The 22382-nt window shown below is 46.0% G+C and overlaps 1 protein-coding gene across 1 annotated transcript in view; it reads left to right on the top strand.

Annotated features, from left to right (window-relative positions):
• The window catches only part of LOC135222044 (uncharacterized), a 261893-nt gene that overhangs the window by 44284 nt on the left and 195227 nt on the right, over positions 1-22382 (top strand). The window contains exon 6 of the mRNA XM_064260178.1: positions 5845-6021. Coding sequence (XP_064116248.1) covers positions 5845-6021 — 177 coding nt within the window. The remainder of the gene's footprint in view (positions 1-5844; positions 6022-22382) is intronic.

The raw sequence follows: 22382 nt of genomic DNA, 5'->3' as shown, positions 1-22382 counted from the left end.
TCCTGTGGATAGGCATCAAGAGCCTTGGATCCACCGTTCACCTCGGTAGGCGCTCGTCATTTACGAGGCACCCTACTCCTGACCGTCTCCGCTTGACAGGCGCCAAGAGCCTCTCAAGCGCCAGTTCTCTGATAGGCGCTCGGCGCCTAGTAGCCGCTCTCCTCGCGACAGGCGCCAGGATTCTAGCAGGCGCTCTCCCTCTCGTAAGCGCCCTGTTGCTGGACACGGTTCTTCCCGTGGTAAGAGCCCAGACTCTCCTTCGTTCAAGATTTCTTCTATCTCGAAGAGGGAGTCCGATCTCAGACAGGCCAGGTCGGATAGGCGTTTTTCTTTTTCGACTCGCCGTTCACCTGTTGACTTGACTTCTCCTGTGAGACTTCATTCTTCAGCTACACGCTCGGCTCCTGTAAGGACCTCTTCTTCTTCAAAGGATCCTCCACGCTCTCCTCTGCAAGAAGGCCAGGATGGCTCGGACGAAGAAACTAATACAACGGCCGCGGTTTCTTCTTACAAGAAGCTAACAGAGCTTCTACTTCAGGAATTTGGAGATTCCCTTAGCCCTACAGCTCCTCCTTCTCCGCATTCGTTGTTTTTCACGTCAAAAGACAACGAAGGGATCTTCATGTGTGAGAATGAAGCCGACCCTGTCCATGAAGAAGGCGCTTAGGAGCTTCGGTTCCTGGATGCTCTCCAAAGAGGAAGTAGGGAAAATGGTGTTTGCCTTCCCACCGTCGAAACTATTGGGACGTACTGGCTTATGGTACGAGACAGGAGAGCCCTTGGGGCTGGGTCTCCCGTCTTCGGCTGATGCGGACTTTTCGGCATTAGTAGATGCCACGAGGAGATTGGCTCTTAACTCAGCTAAGACGACTTGGGCCATGAACGAGATCGATCACATTCTGAAAGGAATGTTCAGAGTGCTTGAAGTTTTCAACTTCCTTGATTGGTCGCTGGGAGTCTTGGCTAAGAAGACACAGGCTCCAGAGTCTTTCTCACCGGAAGACCTTCATTGCGTATTATCCGGTATGGATAAGTCCGTAAGAGACAGAGCGAGCAAAATCGCTTCCTTGTTTGGGGCGGGAGTGGTGAAGAAGAGATCCGTTTATTGCTCCTTCTTGACGAAGTCCGTCTCTCATGCACAGAGGTCTTCGTTACTGTTTTCCCCACTCTCCGCTCAGCTTTTTCCCAAGCAACTAATTCAGGATATCTCGACTTCACTTTCAGCTAAGGCTACGCAGGACCTTCTGGCCCAGTCGGCGAGGAAGCCTCGTCCCTCCTTCCCTGTCAAGACAAGAAAGGAGAAGTCAGGGATTCAGGAACCCTTTCGAGGGGCTTCTTCCTCCAGACCCACTTCGTTTAGAGGACGTAGGCCCAACAGGAGAGGGAAGACTTTCTCTAAGTCCGTCAAGACTTCAAAATAAGAAAAAAGTCCTTCAGACAACGGTGGGTGCCAGGCTGTTAAGATTTGCAGAAGTCTGGGCCCAGAAAGGGGCGGATTCCTGGACCCTATCAATCGTAAAGAGGGGTTACCTCATCCCTTTCACCTCAAGACCTCCCTTGACGACCACCCCAAGGGAGTTGACGGCCAAGTACAGGGACCCCATCATGAACCAGGCCCTCCGGCTAGCGGTAGATCAGATGCTAGAAAAGGAGGCAATCGAACTAGTGACGGACCTTCAATCAGCAGGCTTCTACAACCGCCTTTTCCTAGTTCCGAAATCCTCAGGGGGATGGAGACCGGTTTTGGACGTAAGCGCCCTGAACTTCTTTGTAGAAAAGAAGAAGTTTACGATGGAGACCACTTCTTCGGTGCTGGCAGCGCTTTGTCCAGGGGACTGGATGGTGTCCTTGAACTTACAGGACGCTTACTTCCACGTACCGATCCATCCTTCCTCGAGGAAGTTTCTCAGGTTCATGATGGGGGGAAGAGTATATCAATTCAGGGCCCTGTGCTTCGGCCTCTCGACGGCCCCCCAAGTGTTCACAGGAATCTTGAGGAATGTAGCTCAATGGCTTCATTTGGAAGGGGTGAGGATATCCCTGTACCTAGACAATTGGCTTATAAGGGCCAATTCGAAAGATCGCTGTCTGGAGGACTTACAGAAAACCTTGTAATTGACAAGTTCTTTGGGGTTTTAGTCAATTTCCAGAAGTCAAGTTTAATACCCAAACAAGAGTGCGTTTATCTGGGGATCCGGATGAACTCTCAGAGTTTTCAGGCTTTTCCGTCTCAGGAAAGGATAGCCCAGGGCCTCGAGAAAGTAACAGCTTTCTTAGGGAAAGAAGTATGCACAGCGAGGGAGTGGATGAGTCTGCTGGGAATGCTCTCCTCGCTGGAGCAATTCGTTTCCCTAGGAAGGTTACACCTGAGACCGCTCCAATTCTTTCTTCATCAGAATTGGAGTCTTTGTTCTCAGGATTTGTTTGACGTTCTCCCTGTCCATATCTCAGCAGACAAGGAGAAAACTCGTCGTGGTGGACAGATCCAACAAGTTTGCTCAGGGACTGTCTCTGCAATCCCAGAACCCCAACCTAGTGTTGTTCTCCGACGCGTCGGAGACAGGTTGGGGGGCGAATCTTGGGAAAACCCGAGAGGTGTCAGGTACCTGGGTGGGGGACCAGGTGACCTGGCATATCAACAGAAAAGAATTGATGGCTGTGTGGTTGGCTCTGAAAGCCTTCGAGTCCAACGTTCGAGACTCCATAGTTCAGATCAACTCGGACAACACCACAGCTCTGGCATACATCAGGAAACAGGGGGGGACGCATTCCTTCTCTCTGTACGAAACAGCAAGAGACCTTCTTCTGTGGGCCGAAGAAAGGAGAATCAAGCTTCTCACCAGATTCGTACAGGGAGAGAGGAATGTGAGAGCAGATCTCCTCAGCAGGAAAGAGCAGGTCCTTCCCACAGAGTGGACACTTCATCAGGATGTATGCCAGAGCCTGTGGAAGTTGTGGGGCAGGCCGCACATAGACCTCTTCGCCACCTCAAGAAATGCGAGACTGGATCTTTACTGCTCTACCATCTCGGATCCAGGGGCAATAGGGATCGATGCGCTTCTTCTAGACTGGAAGGGGCTCGATGTGTACGCGTTTCCTCCCTTCAAGATTCTGGGAATAACGCTCAAAAAGTTCGCAGAGTCAGATTCAACGAGGATGACATTAATCACTCCCTTTTGGCCGGCCCAAGAATGGTTCACAGAGGTACTGGAATGGTTAGTGAACCTTCCAAGATCGCTCCCCCTAAGGAACGATCTACTCAGACAACCCCACTTCGACAGGTATCACAAAAACCTCCCCGCTCTCAGTCTGACTGGCTTCAGACTGTCCAAAGTCTGGTCAGAGCGAAAGGCTTTTCAACGGCATCTGCTAAAGCAATCGCAAGAGCTAGGAGGTCTTCCACCTTATGAGTATACCAGTTGAAGTGGGATGTCTTCAGACGTTGGTGCAAAAGGAATAACGTTTCCTCTTCCAGTACCTCTGTGACCCAAATTGCTGATTTCTTTCTTTTTCTTAAGCAAGAATGTGGTCTGGTGGTATCTACTATTAAGGGATACCGCAGTATGTTGGCGGCAGTTTTTAGACACAGAGGCCTCAATATCTCAGAAGATAAAGACCTGCATGACCTGATTAGGTCTTTTGAAACAACTAAAAAGCAGTCATCTAGAACACCTAACTGGAATCTGGATGTGGAACTTCAGTTTCTCAGATCGTCTAGATTTGAACCCCCTAATTCAGCCTCGTTCAAGGATCTGACCAAGAAGGCTCTTTTCCTTATGGCTCTAGCATCCACCAAGAGGGTGAGTGAGTTTCAAGCCATTGAGGGCAATGTTGGCTTTAAAGAACAGAGTATGGTTTGTTCTTTCCTCCCCGGATTCCTAGCAAAGAACGAGAACCCATCAAATCCGTGGCCCAGAAGCTTCAAGATTTGAGGATTATCTTCTCTTGTAGGGGAAGAGCCTGAGAGAACTCTTTGCCCGGTGAGGATATTAAAATATTATCTGAAGAGAAAAGAGCAACTTAAGGCCAATCAAGAGGTCCTTTGGTGCTCTGTGAAGGACCCCACTCGACCACTATCGAAGAATGCTCTGTCCTTCTTCTTAAGATATAAAAGAAGCGCATGTATCTTGCAATGAGAATCATTTTAAGCTTCTTAAAGTGAAGGCCCACGAAGTGAGGGCCATTGCCACTTTGCTGGCTTTTAACAAAAATATGTCTGTGCGGAACCTTATGGAGGCAACCTTCTGGAGATGCCACTTGGTTTTCGCAAACCACTACTTGCGTGATGTGAAAATCACTTATGACAAATGCTTCGCCTTGGGCCCTTACGTATCGGCGGATTCGGTGCTGGGACAGGGAGCTGGAACTTATCCTTGTTAGGCTTTTATATTTTTACCCTTTGTTTTGTATTTGTTGGTTATAGTAGTCTGAAAGAGGATGCAGGGAAGCATCTCTTTCTTGTCGTAGTACTAACCCTAATTAGTTTGGTTAGGTGGTCTGATGGGTTTTGGCTCCTTGCGGTAGTAGTGGTGAGGATCTGTTAAGTAAGTGGACGAGTTCCCTTGGACAGGATCCGACTTGGATTCTACCACACAAGGGGATCAGATATCCCGGTGGTAGATCCGAGAGTTTTTCAGCAACATGTCACGTCCTCGCTGTAGCTCTCCAGGCAATGCAGACTCAGAGACAGTATCAATGAAGTCTTCTGCCTGAACAGGTAAGAGCCAAGGTTTTTATATCCTACAACACCAGTTGTTTCCTTTTTTCTATATTATTTAGCTGTCTCTTACCCTCCACCAAGGGTGCCAATCAGCTAAGTATATATCTGACACGAAAGTTCATGTACAAAAATGATATTGTTAAACGACAATAAAGTTTTGTACATACTTACCTGGCAGATATATATGATTAATGGCCCACCCAGTCTCCCCTCAGGAGACAGGTGGAAGAGAAAATCTGAATAGAAGATGGGATTGGTTCATACTCCCGCCACCCAGCGGCGGGTAAGGTAGACCATCTGACCTACCTGTCGCGTGTGCGCGATACTTGAAATTCTGTCGGGAACGTCGGAGACTATAGCTAAGTATATATCTGCCAGGTAAGTATGTACAAAACTTTATTGTAGTTTAACAATATCATTTCACAAAGAAAAGAGAGAACTTGAAAAGTTATGACTACATGTCAAAAATCATAGCCAGAATGCAGAGAGAAAGTCATACTGGCGATGAGGAAGTTTCACAAAGATATGCTGTACTGCAGCTAGAAAACAAATAAAGATCTCAAAGACTGAGATGGTTTGGAAATGTGATGGAAAGGGATTGGGGAAAATCAACCTGAAAAGCTGTAGATACAGAGGTAGCAGGACAAAGACCTCTAGGAAGACCCAGGAACACATGGAAAATGGTAGATAGATAAAGACATTTAGTAGATTTGTTTGAAATGTTATAATTCTGTTATTCTTTCATGTGTTGAATATTGTTCCCATTTTTTTGTTTTCAGGAAAAATATTTCACTCTAGATTTTCTTGACCTGGATCAAGATATTAATCTCAGATTCTGCTTTATCTCTCACCATATCCTGTCCCTGGTGTCACTACATACAACTTATGCTGTCTGTTGTATGGATTTTGTGTAGTTTCCACTGACCACCTTTTAATTCTATATTTGCTGAGATTTTTTTCCAGTAGAAAAATCCTGTGTGAAAGGGAAAGAAGAAGCATCCTAAATTAAGATAGATAATCCCAATTTGTGGGTCATATAACATGAAATTTTATTAATATGCATGTCAGTCTTAAGTATTAAGAAACGTGATTCTGTTTAATCAACGAGTTTCTGCATTTTTCAGGATGCGCTTTACATGTTACCAACTGCTGAAGTTGTTGCAGACTTTGATGTTGGCACATTACCTTGGATATATTTTCGCCTTGGCAGCACATATGAATTGAGTGCTGCACAACATATAGATCCAGAAGAGTATGAAGAAGTCGTTGCAATGATCAATGCCCTAACTGCGCAACCAGGGGTAAGATTTCTAGTACTATTATTGGTTCAGTTTTATGTTAATTTCACAGATTGTAAAACTAAATGTTATTATGTATGTAATATAGTGAAAAGTAGATGAAGAAGTAATGTTTTGAGTTTTGAACTTTGTCAGTATATGTACATTATTGCAAACTCAAATTTTTAATTATGCAACGTACCCAGTAATTACATAGCCATAGTTTCTGTTATTCGCAGCAGTATATGTAAATAAAACTTTTGCGGTAGCAACACCAATAAGTGTGTAGGTGACACCAGTCTCACCCCCTAGCGAGAAGGTTAGGAACAACACAGACAATTAGCACATTCCGTTTCTGCGACACCTGGTGTAAACATCTGGTGTCGGCAGTAGTTATTAATTTTTCGCCGGTTATTTACCGGATTTCGGTATACAAACCGAAATTGAATAGCTGTAGCCAAAAGCTTCAGGATGCATTTTTTTCCTTTTTTTTTTTTTTTTTTTTTTTTTTTACTGAAGTAGTGGATCATTAGTTTGCATTTACAGCGAAATTGCAGTTAATTGGTCAACTACTCCTTGACGAGTGTCAGACTGTAATATGTAAACATTGGTTTGTCGGACCGATGTTTACACTTATTACCAACTAGACATTGTTCGATAATATGTTTCAGTAACGTTCTTTTGATTAAATCATCTTTACAATTAGTAACACAACAAAGTAAAATGTTGCTGAGTTGATAAGTGTAACAATATCAACATTGCATTAGCTACCTTTCTGATAGAGTAGCGTAATAATGTAAACATTCCACTCATTACCAGAACGATGTTGGTGTTGAACTTTAATTCTGGGGAGTTTTTGCAGAATTAGTTATTACTATTATTGCTGTTATAAAGTTCTGATGTAAGATTTTCTTCTTCACCACTTTTGCTTTATAGCATGTTCGCTACTGCAACGAAATTACATTAGATTTAAACACTTATCAATCTTTCCTTTACAGAATTGTTGTAAGTGAAAGGGTATAATGTAGCAGGAGATAATTAGTCATCATGAGCTTTCGGACGACGATCTGTTGAGATCCTAGTAAAAGCAAGAATAGAATAATTATTAATTATAGGAAGCAACTTTCATTGTACACATACAAGAGCCCACTACAGAGAGAGAGAACATCCCTATAGAGGGCTGTAGTACTTAAAAAGGTTAAGGGAACAAAGTACTACTATTGCTGTATCGTGCCTGATGAGCTTAAATCAAAACACAGCTGTTATGTAGCTAGACTGGCAAAATAGTACACTTGTCGTTAAAGCTGTTAGCTTACTGGGTGCCGAATTATTCTGGCTGATCCTGTCTTTAGTCATATGTTTGACCTAAGATTATGTCTTGCATTTATCTTATAGTTAAGTGAAGCATCCAGCGGATCCACTGGCATAGTTAACTGAAGCATCCAGCGGATCCGAGTGGCCAGCGGTACCGAGCGTCCAGTGGCACTGAGCGTCCATTAGCGACCAGGGCATCCACTGGTGCCCAAGTGTCCGGCAGCGCTGAGCATCCAGTGGTGCTGAGTGTCCATTAGCGGCCAGGCGGCCAGCAGCGCCGAGTGCTCCAGTGGCTCCGAGTGCCTAGTAGTGAACGGTGGTGCCCGAGCGCTCAATATTGTAAGCTACACAGGTGTTCAAGTTGTTTTCTTGTGATATATGGCCACCTAGTCAGATAACACTCTATTCCTGTTTATAGTGTGTTTTCTCTCCTGCTACTAGCCCTTTAATTTTACCACTTGCTCCTTCGCTTGGATCCCTCGCTTCCTTCCCTTACCATTGCCAGTTGTGTTGGAGGTTAGCAATGTTAACCCTGTAATAGTGAGGTGTTGTGCAGTGGAGGAGGTGCTGTTCATCCCCTGATTCTCCTAGGCAAAGGTCCCTGTCAAACTCCCCAGCACCTTGGAGGAGGCATACGAGTAGCCCAAGGGAGGTCAGTGGGATTTGCCCACGGACAGTTGTTCCCTCAGGTGGTCCTGTTGTTAAATTCCAGGTCGTGACAGAGTGCCACTGGAAGGGCGTCTATGGAAGTGTCTCGTCTTTCATCTGATAAGGCTGCACGTAGGAAAAGGAGTGAACTCTGAGGTGTCCATTTGATGAGGCTGCACTCAGGAAAAGGTCTGGGCATCTGTTGGCAGCGGTTCTTTATCCTCTTGTGCTCCCTACTCCAGAAGGTTCCTCTGTATTGGAGTGAGCTCTGAGGGGCACCCATCTGAGAGGCTGAATGCAGGAAAAGTTCTGGACGTCTGTCGGTGACCGTTCTTTATCCTCCTGTTCTCCCTACTCCAGATGGTTCCTCTGTATTTAGAGCCTAGCTCTAAGAAGCTCAATGCACCTGAGTGTCTATTGGCACCTCTGCGTCCTTCTTGAGTGAAAAGGGACTCAGTCCTGCCTTCTGTATCTAGTAATTCAAGAGCTCCCCTTGGCAGAAGAGCAGAAGAGCACCCATTGGCACCTCAGCTTCTACAAGTAGCTGAGCGCTTATCAGCGCAGGAGTGCTTACTGACGCATGATTTACCTCTTCTTCAAGAGCACCCACTGGTTCAAGAGCTACTATTGGTGCAATAGCACCCACTGGCACCTGAACTTTCACTGGCTCCTGAGCATCCAGTGGCGCCAGAGTATCCATTGGCACCCAAACGTCCATTAGCACCCGAGCGTCCATTGGTGCCTGAGCGTCCATTAGTGCACGGGCGTCCATTGGTGCTCGAGTGTCCATTTTTGCCTGAGTGTCCATCGGCACCCGAACTTCCACAACTGTCTGAACACTCAAGGGGCGCAGCTGGATCAGTATGAAGTTTTTCTACGACCATCGACAAAAATTACATGTGTCTTATTGACAGTGTCACAATTTATGGCTGTCTCTGATCCTTTGATTGCAGCCATTCAAAATAAGTTGGACAGTATTTTGGGTTTTTATGTAGTCCTCGGTACCTCCTGTTCAACCTCAAGCGAACTTGTTGCTGTTTTCATCGACCAAAGAAGAGGATAAGTTGTTGTCTCCAACGGCTTACAAATTGCTACTTGACTACTTTGTAGTGAATTCTTCAGATTCTTCATCGCCAAGGCTTCATGAGGCACACTGCTCCCTCTGTCCAGCCATAAACAGCCTTGTCCCCTGTTTCTTTGGTGGAATAAGAGGAAGAAGGAGATAAGGAGACTCCTCCTACGACCTTCAAGTCTCCTCTTCACTATTTTCTAGTGAATTTCTCTGACTCCTTCTCGCCAGTAGCTCCAACTTCTCCAGTGTCTTCATATATGAGAGATAATCAATTACGTAGATTTGTCTACGTTGCTTTTCTAGTTCTTTCCTTTTCTTCTCGTAAGACAATGAAGGAAGTTAACCTTTGGCTTGCTGAAAAGAGGTCAAGGGGAAAGGTTAGCTGTAATTTCCCACCATCTTTCAACAAATAGTATTTGTTCCGATACGTTATACAAACCCTCAGTCCTTTAACAATAGGAAGTAGCTAGCGGCAGCTGGAACGGTCGTAAGCTTTGAACAAGGGGAGAACGGTAGTTAACTGCTTGTCCGACAGTGCGCGCCCCGCGCGCCTGGGAGGTGAAGAATCACTTTTGCTTTCGGCCACGTGTGTGGAGGAGGTGTTCGTCATCGCTCTCTCCCCGCTTCATCGTCGTATGCTTTGTTTATATTGTGTTTTCCACTACTGGTTTCTTTGGTTTGAAAATGAAATTGTAAGTACTCTGTTTTCATTTTCATTAATTAAATAAATTATGTGTAGAAATGGAGCTATCGCCGTAGATGCGGCGGTTTCCGCTCTTTTCCTGAAGTTGATCCTCATGAATATGTTCTCGGTGCTGAGGGCGGGAGCGCGCTCGTGCCGAGTCGTTTATTTCTGGGTGAAATTGTGAAAGTGAAACTTGTAAGTAAAGTACTCTTTTTCATTTATATTTTGCCCTGTGCGCCTGGGGCCGAGGGGGAGAATGCTTGCGGCACGAGCCCTTTAATTTGTATGAAAGTGAACGCAAGAGCAGTATTACTTTTCATTTTCATATATTATTTGATTATGGATCAAGTTTTCCGCTCTTACCCGGGAATTGATCCTTCCCCTTTTATATTGTGTGAAAGTGAATCGCAAGTGCAGTATTGTTTCACTTTATATATTATTTCATTGCATCAATATTCATTATGGATTGGTTCCCGCTCATACAGGGAATTAATCTTTATTATTGCGCTCAGTGCAAAGGGCACGTTTGCTCTCACGCCGTAATGTTATTGGTGTAGCAAAGGCCTGCCAAGAAGTCGACGGAAAGCTCTCCCGCGACTCCCGAGGAGGGGTGTGCCGCTCCACCTGGGTTCTTTGTGCTGCCGACCCCAGACTTCCGCTGCCCAAAAGCTCCCCTGGACCTGCCACTGGTACCCAGGATGTTGATGGCTGAAGCTAAGCCTCCTGGGTTACCTGACTTGCCTGCTGTACCGGCCGTACCTGCCGCTACCACTGTTCTTGCTGCTGGCCCAGCCGCTCTCGCCGCTCCTGCCCACGTCGTTCCTGTCCACGGTGCTGCTGCCCCAGACTCAGGTCCTTCCGGACAGGTGCAGCCGGGCCGTGTTGCTTCAGCAATTGCCCCGGCTCCGTCCTGGATGGAGGATCTGACGTCTGTCCTGCGGGAGCTGACGAAGAAGAAGAGGAAGGTGTCATCGTCTTCTTCGTCGTCTGCTGCCGCCTCTTCCCCTTCGACTTCTAAGGCTACCAAGCCGAAGAAGAAGAAGGCTGCCTCCCCCCCCCTAATAAGGCTCCTTCGGGAACTTCTAAGGGCTCGTCCCACTCCCATGGGACGGGGGGGTTCTTCTGCCAGTCTTCCTGCTCTTTCGGGAACAGGTCCTGTCTCCCCTTCCGCAAGGAAGAAGAAGACGGGGACCAGAGGGGTACCGGCTACCACCGGTACTTCCTCGCCTGGTGTTAGCGGCGCCGCCGCTACGCCAGGTTCCGGCTCAGTCTCTCGTTCGCGAGAGGTTCTGAGTATACAATCTCCCGCGGGAGACCGTATAGCCAAAGTTTTGGAGCCAAAGTTCGCTCAGCGCCAGGACCACGGCACGGAGCAGAAGCTGGTGAGAGCCGCTCAGGTGACTCTCGCCAGGCCAGCGGCCGCTCTCGCAGCGACCAGCTGGTAACCCTGGTAGACGTGACTGTCTGACCAGCCACGGGCTGAGGCTGGGAAGAGGTTCCCCCCTCCCGATCGTTGGCGCCAGCCTTGGCTAGTACCAGCGGTATGACGCGCCGCGAGGACATGCACCGGTCTCACCGCGACATTGGTCTCTGCAGGTCTCCTGACCGCCGCTCCCACAGGGACCGGGCGGATAGGGGGACCAGTGGCATCTCCTCTGCACACGAGATCGGAGCTGCTGTTCTCGGTCCAGCTGTTTTTCCCTGGGAAACTTCCCAGGGAAAAACAGCTGGACCGACTAGGCCTGCAAGTTGGCGATCGCCTGCAGCCCTCCAAGCCCACTGGTTCTGCCAGCGAGCGAAAGAGGAGCGTCATGTCTTCCTCTCCCGTGCCTGCAACTTCCTCGGTTTGCACCGGGAAGAGCGAGGCACAGCGTTGTGATCGTGAGGGGCATGCCTGCACGATCCCGTCACAACACCGTAAGTACTAGGTACGATCTTCGGACCGACCAGGACATACGCGCAAGTGGCAGGAGGAATCCGAGAGGGGTCTATCGCAGTTCCTCCTCCTTAAGGGGGAGGTTCTTGGAATATGCTCTTGTTCGAGGGGCTTGACGGTCCTACTCTGCAAGATGCTGTGACTTCCGAGATCCAGAGGAATTGTATTGAGGTTATTGCGCTGATTCGTCAGCACAACGACCTCGGGGAAACATCGCCGCTCCCACCAGCAGAGCCCGCGTCACGGCTCAAGTTGTTCTGAAGCCCGAAGAAGGGAACCCAGACTGCCGGTGGGCTTGCCGCGATCGGAGCTTCTCGACTCGGTTCTGGACCAGGTAGAGCCTCTCGTCTCCGGACAAGATGGCTCGTCGGTACTCTGGCCGGTCGAACAAGCTAATTCCCACCTCCTCTACTGCGACAGCGGCGTTTCTACAGAGTATTGCAGCGCTCCCCCCCCTCCTCGGTCCTCCTGAGAGGTTTCGACCTTGATGAGGACTGGAATGATCAGAGGACGGTATCGGCTCTCTCCTGTCAGGTGTCGATCAGCCCCACCCAGATGACGTTGACAGTGGCGGCAGATCCTTACCTACAGTGCGAGTTCGTAACCCTCTTCGGGGGGGGAGGGGGGACGTTTTCTGACAATACGTTTTTCCAGACTGAGAGGCCGGCTGCTCCTACTCTTCTCCAACTGCTAGTTCCGCTGGGAAGGCGAGCGAGTATCCAATTCCTCCCCCATTCCCTCTCTCCTTACGGCTACGGGGGAAAGGGGAGGGATCCTACAGAGATTTCTCTGTAGGTTCCCACGTTGGGGACTGCGCTACCGGGGGGACCTTTGGGTCCTACCTGACGTAAGCCCCGGTCGTTGAGGAAGGATTCTGCCCCATCCTCGATTTCTACGGGAATCAAGAGGATCACCAGACGATAATCGTTTGACGAATTCGGTGGGGGTTTCACAGAGTGCTTAGAATTCTGCGGAATTTCTAGCACTCTCAGAGTGTTCGAGTTTTTTACGATCTCCGAACACTTAGGCGAGACCACGGTCCAAAGTGAGCGAGACGAGAAACCCCGATAATTGTTACCACGATAATCGGGAACCTCGCCTAATCTCGAATTCCTGGAATTTCTAGCATTTGGAAGAAGACTGCTGCTGAAAGAAGAGTATCTCACAGTAGGCGACCAACCTGGAATAGAGAAGAACGGACGGGAACATCCAGTTTGGCTTGAACTGTCGTCATCGGTATTCTGTTCACCATTGAAGCTTTCCTTTGGGAAAGACTTCTCCTTCACTCTCTTGACTAGAGAACGAAGGTGGTCGATCTCCAATCCTTATTCTCATTCCTCGAGGGGAAAAGAATTTAGGATGGAGGTCGTTGTACAGAAACCTACAAATATACTATGTATATTACCCTCGCGACATGATTCTGTTAAGCAGTTGAATGTCCCGGGTTGTAGGGCGCATACCGTAGTTAACTCTACGGATTGTGACCGAGACGACTAGTATCCTAATTGAAATGCAACTCGGGGCTGCCTGCAACCTCCCAGGAGTTACCAGTTTCGATTTTAGATACTTATGGTATTGTCATGACAACACCAACTCAGCTTTTGTATTTACCGAAATCCGTTTCGTTCAAATATAATTGCTTGAGCATATCTTTTATTTATGCTCAATGGTTCTAGCCGAACGCATTCCTTCTTGGAATGGATTACCTGGCAACTCATGATGAAGAGTCAGCGAGAGCTACTGCGTATTTGAACTGCCTGAGGCAGCTCGGTTCCAGCTGGCTCTCCGAGATGCACGGTCGGTTATGTCTCTCTCCCTTGCATTGATTGACTACCAAACCGTATCTCTGCCCAACAATCACAGACTTAGGTCTCTGATTAACGGGGATTCTCGCATACATAAATGACTATCTACTGCTGTGACACTCGATTTCATCGCCTTCGACATTGCGAGAATTTTCATCAGAGATATCTCTTGGACTCTTCCATCTTTCGGTTTACCGCACGGTAACAGAAGTCTGTACTAGTCTCCCGCTGCATCGCACTGCGTTAATGCGAATTATTTTGCAGATATCTGAGTTTGTCTTCAAAATATCTCGTATTCGTAGGTGTGCAATTATTCATTGTTCACCCCAAATTAACAGATGTATCGGAAGACATCGCCTACTCCCCGACCTGCCAGCTCTACTTCCAAATGTTCAGCCCATGAGAAGCAGTTCTTCAGGCGGCTCTCCCCTGTGTTTTCATTACTGAAAAGCGCCCCGCTTTCATTGCAACTACGACTCCTCACCGGACAGCAATGAAATAGCGGTTAGCGTTTTCGGTCATTTGTAAGCACAGGTTCAGAATCTTGAGAATCCTTCTCTCAATTCACCTGCGAAGACGTAGGTTGCATTCAAGGTCTACCTTCATCTTCAACGGCACATAGTGTTGTTTCTCCTTAGCTGAGATTCAACTACTATGAGAATGTCTTGCCTTCAGGGACCTCAGTCTCTAGAAGGCAATTGACTTTCGCCTGTTGGGCACATGCCTTAAGAGAATAATCACCCCGCCATCCGGCATCGGTGACAAACAAACACACTATTTGTTTGGTCTCTCGGCATAACCCTTTAAAGGGCGAAGGTCACGTGACTTACTCGGATGCTTGGACAACTTGCCTTACTACCGAACCAGTCAGTCTGCAGCTGTCAGAGCGCCCGAGTCAGTTACGAACTACGCTGTGGACTTAGTTCGGTGGTTCCCGATCAATCATTACTTCGTCCTAATAGCTTGTCCCAGTACCCATACCATCGACACCCACCATGGAGTGGCGGTGTCCTATCCACTACCGAGAAGAACTTCGCTGCATGGGGATAGGAGGATGCGAGATACTTCACTGCAGACGGATAGACCAGTATGGGTACTGGACATCACCGAAGTTGAAAAGAGGGATAGGTCATACGACTATTCCCTTCTTTTCCTCTGAGGGAACTGCATGACTTTTCCTGCGAAGTCAAGCATCCAGGGGATGGGGATCCGTGACGCTCGATTTCGTACCGAACTTCGTAGCGAACACTCAGAACTCTTCGGTCCCTGACGATCGGTTCGAGTCCTTCACAATCCCCTCCCTAATGGACTTCACCGCCTTCAATGCGAAGGAGATGCTGCTTTGTCTGCAAGAACTTCTCCGTGGCGCAGGTACTGAAGGCAGGGGTCTGGTCCAACCAGACCACATGCACCTCCTCCTACCTTCGAGATATTGCCCACAGGTCCTTGGATCTTTTTCCTTGGGACCCGTGGTGGCTGCTCAACACGTTGTGTAGCGAACCCAGACCCTCACAGGCTGAACAGCATCGAGTCCTGGTGTGACTGTAAGAATGGATGAGTGAATGAGAGTGTGACTGGCTCCTCTTCCCATCTTTTTCTTCCCCTCTACCTGTGGGTAGAGGGATACGGTCGTCACCCTGCTGGATAAGGACGAGATGCAGGTGAGCTACTCAACAGAGCCCCATTCTATCCTTTTCACTAGGGATGGGAGCAATTATCCACGACTTCCCCCAACAAGGGGGGGGGAAGTGGAAGCCAACATAGACAAACCCATAACTTTATGCTGCCTCTTGCAAACAGAAACAAGTTCTTGCTTTCTGGTACGAAGAGATACGCTTGCCTCTCTCTTAGTACTCGGTTCAGAGGTCTGACCATTGATCCTGCGGTGCACACCCCGATCGATCGGACAGAGGCTTGGATCCCTCCCTCGCTCTTACGACCAGGGAGGCATTCCAAGGTTGGGCGAACACCAGTCTGTTCACAAAGACTCAGATTCCTCCCACCAAGAAGTGAGTCTTCCTATTGTTAAAGGACCGAGGGTTTGTATAACGTATCGGAACAAATGACAATTTGTCGAAAATTGCATTTTTCCTTACTATACAAACCTGAGATCCTTTACATATAGTCCCACCTCATGCCACCCCTCACTCTGCATTTTTTGCATGGGCCTAAAGCAAAAATGATTCTTCACCTCCCAGGCGCGCGGCGCACGCACTGTCGGACAAGCAGTTAACTACCGTTCTCCCCTTGTTCGAAGCTTACGACCGTTCCAGCTGCCGCTAGCGACTTCCTATTGTTAAAGGACCTCAGGTTTGTATAGTTAGGAAAAATGCAATTTTTGACAAATTGTCATTTTTGGCATCAGAATTAGACCATCTTATTAAGATTATCTTCCGTTTTTTTGTAGTAGTGGGCTTCCTTGGTTGGACTGTTGGAGCTTTGGGCCGCAAAATTAAGGAATGTTCAGTGCTGGATGAGGACTTATGGACTTATAAAGTTTCATACCTGGATAAAGGTATCAGAGATGGTTCCCAGGAACTGGCTTCTCTCTTTACATTGGGCATTCTGAAGAAGAGAGAACTCTGTTGTTCTTTCGCCACCAAGGAGTTTCTTGGACACAGAGGTCCACCCTTCTTTACTCTCCTCTGGAGAATAAACACCTTTTTCTTGAAGGTACAGTGATTTAAGTATCTTCTGACCTTCAGATAAAATCAACCCTGGACCTTCTCTCTCTCTCTCTCTCTCTCTCTCTCTCTCTCTCTCTCTCTCTCTCTCCTCTCTCTCTCTCTCTCTCTCTCTCTCTCTCTCATTCAACAAAGTGAACTCATGATACCACTCCTAGGTCATTTCCTAGAAGGGGGGGAAGAGTACTTCTCAATCCTCAAACCATTAGGAAATCCTCCTCCAAAATTCCCACTAAGAAATGAAGGGGCAGTCCTCCATGCACCTGCAGGAGCAAGGTTTCGCCAGTTTTGGATGGACTGGGAAGCAAGAGGTGCAGAACCTTGGATTGTAAAGTGTTGAGAGAAGGCTATAACATTTCTTTCGAGAGCATTCAACCCTTATTTAGTTCTCCTATAGCTTTATTCTATTCGGAAAACTCAGACTTTATTGCCCTGTCAAGAGAAGTTTTGTCACTTGCAGAAGAAGGCCATAGAGTTATTAGTAGTCCACTAACTCCCGGAGTTTTACAACTGACTATTAGTAAGTCCCAAGGCCTCAGGGGGCTTGAGGCCTGTGTTAGATGTAAACACACTGAATTTTTTTTGTCCCAAAAGACAAAATTCAAAATGGAAATGAATCAGACCGTTTTGTTATCCATTCATCAAGAGGATTGGATGGTGTCCATCGATATGGACGATGCATATTTCCATATTTCCAATTAATCAAGACTCACAGAAGTTTCTTTGTTTTGTGTTCAGAGAATGTACCAATTCAGAGGTTTGTGCTTAGGGCTTTCGACATCCCCACAAGTGTTTACTCGCTTCTTAGCCCACATTGCAAATGGCTGCAACTAGTCGGTATAAAAGTCTCTTTATCCCGGACAATTGGTTTCTTCGGTCACATTCAGAATAGAAGTACTACACAGAGGACCTGCAGAAAATTTCCTGACTCATTTGTGTTTAAGGCAACATCTGAAATAAAGGAAGATCTGTCTTGGTGAAGATCAGAAGACAGGCTATTAGAAGGGAAGTCCCTTCTTTCTCTGAGCCCCAACCTAGTATTCTATTCAGACGCATCCAATCCAGGTTAGGGAGATCTCCTGGGAGACAACAGAGTAGTGGGGATATGGTATGTTCAACAGAGAGAGTGGCACATCAATTTGAAGAATTGACTGCTATCCACCAGGTGCTGTTGGAGTTTGTGGACCTGGTCTGCAACAAAGTAACTGTCCGCTCAGACAAAACAACAGCCCTCTTTTACATCAAGAAACCGGGAGGAACGCATTTTTTCTCTCTGTGAAGCAGAGTTATGGACAGATTTGAATCACACCAGAATCCTAACAAAGTTCATACAGGGGAAATTCAACATCCTGGCAGATGAAGGAATTAAACTGCAAGAAGCAAAATCTTCCCACAGAGTGTTGTGTTTTAGCAGAACTAGCTCCTTCTGATAGGAACTCTGGACGACAACTGCAGTCCAGTGCAAGCCCCGTTCTATCTGAGCCGGAAGTGCTTTATGGCAGGAGGATGAATGGAACTCTCCGCCTGGCCAGATGATCTGGTATTTCATAGAACCAGAAACCCAGACCAGATTTAACTCAAGATGTTATGGCAAATATGCATCTTGTCCTCAGATTACAACATCTTGTCATTTACCCTAATGGTCTTTATCTTCTGAGATTCAGATTTAAGAGGAGGAACCTTTGCCTCATTTTAGCAAAGCTAATGACATTAAGTATAACCTCTACCTCATTAGCTTACAAGAGATGTATATCATACATCCATTTGGCATTCAACTTTCTGTGATCATTCATCATTTCTCTTAGTGTAAGAGAGTTTTTTGAAAAGTGTTAAAATTTAGGCAGTACCTTTGTGGCGGGATCACAAGCAAGCAACAAAGCAAGCAAAGCTCCCCACAGTTACATTAATGGTACCACCTCCCAAAAGACCTTCAGCCGCACTTTCCCACTGTTACATTAATTGTACAACCTCTTAAAAGACCCTCAACCACACTTTCCTCTTCATGTTACTAATTACACGCAGGACAATTGGCTTACCAAATAGAGAACACACAAAACACAAACACGTGTACTCACCTCAGACTAGATACTCAGGGTTAGGCACTGTGCCATCCACTGGATATAGGCTAGTCGAGACACAATCACCGCTGAATTTCATTACCCAAGATAGACAAGCACCAAAACCACACAACTCAAAAAAAAAACACCCCAATCACCAAGCAAACAAATACCAACAGCTCGAAAACAACACGACAAATCATACGATAACTCCAACCCAGCACAACTAACCACCAACACTGTCTCCAACAGACAGCTCACGAAACCACTAAAACGTAAAATCAAGTACAACAAACCTTTTCAGCTCAATAATCACCAGACAGACACACACACAACAACCATACAACATCAATATCAACCAAGAAAACACCAAATAACACTGGCTGCTTTTGAATATGACTGACCGTCTTTTCCGACTTATGGACTGCTCGACTCTCGTAATGGATGCTTGCCACAGGTATACTCGGTGATCACTATAGCAAACCACTCCTTATTATCCACCTACCAATTATGATCTTTCTCTCGATCGCTCTCTCACTCACATTCTTCAAAAAAACACACGCACTTACATACTATCACACAGCAACACCAAGCACCAAACATGACATAACACACTAAAACACTTAAACTCTCAACCCAACGATGCTCTCTCTCCCTCTCTATTATGTAACCCTCGAAGACATTGTCAAATGTAACTACGATTATAACTCCTCCATACCTTGAAAATTTTAATTACTGGCATGGTTTCGAGGAATAAAGCATAGGATTCCTTCCTATTGTCCAAACCTTCACCTTGTAATGAAGGGTCGAAGTTTAGGGAGCCAAGAGGGTACAATGTACTCAGAGCACCTGACACTGATAGTGGATGGGTTGTGGTTTTTACTTCAGTGTAAGTGACATAATAATCTGGTTGTTTTCGTTATGGTACTGTGCCCAGGGCAAGGATAAATTGTAGTCCTTGTGAGCATTTGGAATCATCCTTGCTACCAGGCTCCCCCTTAAGTAGAGGTGACCCTCGATTTTACTGCCACGCCACTACAGGTTAAGTTGAGCACCAACCAGAGTCAGTCTCTACTGCAAGCTTTCTTAACTAACAAGGGACAACAAGCATTGTTTTCAATGCTAGCAGCTTATCTATTTCTAATTCATTACATAACTTAATGTTTTAGAGTAGAGTATGTCCACTTATCCCACCTCCAGTCAATGTGGGAATCAGCTATGTAATTACTGGGTAAGTTGCATAATTAAAGATGATATTTTTATGATAAAACAAGGTTTTGTTCATGAATCTTACCTGCCAGATATATATATAGCTGTATTCTCCGAAGTCCGACAGAATTTCAAAACTCCCGGCACACGCAGTGGTCGGCCAGGTGGTAGTACCCATTCCCGCGCTGGGAGGCGGGCGTAAGGAAACCATTCCCATTTTCTGTCAGATATTTTCTGTCGCTGGTGCAGACAACAAGTGTTTTCTGCACCTCCGTCATTGGATTTTGGAACTCTCTTGGTCAATTGTGGATTGTTTTTATTTTGGCTTGATTTTTCCTTAAACTTACGATGTCTGGATCTAGTTCGACTAGGCCAGAGTATGTTGTGTGGAAGAATGCAAGGTTAGGCTACCGAAAACTTCGGTAGACCCTCATACAGTGTGCGCGAATTGTAGGAAACGTGTTTGTATGTTTGATGAGCGCTGCAACGAGTGTGAAAATATGTCTGATTCTGCGTGGAAGGCTTATGAATCATAGGTACGTAAACTAGAACGTGATAGTGTAAGGAGGTCTTCCTCCAGGCGTGTAAACACAAGTTACCCGTCCAGTAGAATTTAATCCCCCTCAAAGACCTGTGATGCCTTCGGGCCCTACAATAGTGTCTTTGGAGGTAATACCCTATCTGTGATTCTTAAATCTTTGCGTAGCCTGGAATCATGTTTGCATTGGAAAGTTATAGTAGTGTAGTGAAGTATAGTGATAATACCATGAGTGTTCATTCTATCGCGTAGCGTATAATTTCTCATTGACAAAACACTAGCCGCGTGATGGCTCTCCCTACCTCGGTGAGGCAGAATGTAGTAGGGAGGTAGCTGTCCAAGTGTCTAAAATACTCTACGTTTGTTCATAAACTTACCAGTCAGATATATGTATATATATATGCCGGGTAAAGGTGAACAAGCGATGTTGTATCATAGTATATTATTTTTGCCCTTACGTCATATTACTATCAAACGGTTGTATGGTTCAAGTTATATACTCATACCATAGTTTCTCCTACGGAGGACAACCGAGAGTACGATTATTCTTATTACATTTAATCGGTTTCTCCCTGCAACTATTCAGGGGTTGCCGGTTTCCCTATTTTTAAACATTTAATTTAAGGTATTGTTATGACAATACCAAAGTTAGCCTTTTATATTTATCAAATTCAGTTTCGCTTAAATATACCAGTTTGATGGATTTTGGTTTCTGCTCTATAATGATAGTAAACTTATTCATTCGTAGAATGGTGTAGGTGGCAACTCAGGCAGAGCAGTGCGAGAACGACGAACGTTCTCTGAGTCTGCTGTCACTAATGCGTAATGCCAGTGCTCAGTTCCATCTGATTGTCTGCAATGCGCAGTAGGTTACGTCTCTCTCTCTCCTGCGGGATTGACGGACTAACCGTATTTCTACCCTACAATCACGGCCTTAGCCTCGGGTTGAGGGGAATTCTAGCATACATGGCTGAACATCTTCACTTTGCGAGAATTTTTTCATAAAAAAAAAAAAAAAAAAAAAAAAAATAATAATAATAATAATAATAATAATAATAATAATAATATAAATATATATATATATATATATATATATATATATATATAATATATATATATATATATATGTGTGTGTGTGTGTGTGTATGTAGTATGTGTATATATATATTGAATGTGATGTATATATATATATATATATAATATATAGATATATATATATATATTATATATATATATATATATATATATATATATATATATATATAGATATATATGTGTAAATGTATATGTGTGTGTATGTATATATATATGTATTAGACCTTTTTCGGTTCTGTTTACCGCATGGTAACAGAATTCTGTCCGAGTCTACAGCGGCATAGCACACATGATTTCCTCGAAACAAGAATGATGTGCAAGAGATGCAGTCATTAGCTCGCCGAGACCGTCCCTTGCTCGATTATGAAGGGGACTCCTTCCGCTGCCAAATACGACAGCGCCGAGCGCAGACGACTCGGCAGGACGCTTGGAGGTGGACGCACGACGTAATGCTTCTTCAGACATTCGCCGAGAATCAGAGAATAGTAATGGATCTCAGGAAGGAGACTTTTAGGAAGAAACAAATGAACAATCTTCTACAGTGTCTTCAAATTACTCCTGTTTAAGTGAAACGCAGCCTTATTAGGGAAGGAAACATGCTCGGTGAGGGAATGAATGAATTGCAGGCTTGAGTATCCCGATTGATTTTTGGTTATTTGATTAGGATCGGTGGTTAGGCATACGCTAATTGTGGACCATTTCCTCGCTGGAGAAGTTTGTTTTCCCTGAATAGACTGAAATTCACACCTCTCCAGTTTTCCTGCAGAAAAACTGGAATAGCATAGATGATCTAGAATGATTCTGAACATCTCTCATAGTCAAGATTCGTCTATAGGTGATGTCATGGCTCATAATCTCATAGAATTTGAATCTTGAAAGATTACTTTAGTCTTCAGAGACGTCCTCCCCCGCGCAGGAGTTTGGAACTCTCGGAGGGTCTCGCTCCCTCTGAGGAGAACGAAGACGCTATCGGTCGCACAGGCGGCCGTCGTCTTGGTTCCTCGGAGGGGGACGCTTCTCGTCCGTTAGCTCCTTCTGCTTTGCAGTCGTCTCCTGGGCATTGGAAGACTTTCCGCAGTAAAAGAGAGCTAAGATGTATGATGTATGTCTCAGGGAGGGGGACGCTTCACGTCCTCTCTCTTTTCTGCTGTGTTGCGATCTTCACCGGAGAGGACGTCTTCCGATGAGTATGCTTTTGAGCACTTCGGTCGCTCCTAAGATATATCCTTGGCGGTCCATGTGAGAAGGAGGAGGGCTTCCCCTCGCCCATCGTCTTCTCAAAGGATCAGCCTTTTGTCTGAGAAGGAATGTTCTCCTACGAAAAGGATGATTGTGTCTTTGC

This window comes from Macrobrachium nipponense, chromosome 3 (assembly GCF_015104395.2).
Source record: "Macrobrachium nipponense isolate FS-2020 chromosome 3, ASM1510439v2, whole genome shotgun sequence".
In the NCBI taxonomy this organism is placed as follows: Eukaryota; Metazoa; Arthropoda; class Malacostraca; order Decapoda; family Palaemonidae; genus Macrobrachium; species Macrobrachium nipponense.
This window is presented reverse-complemented; position numbering and strand designations above follow the sequence as displayed.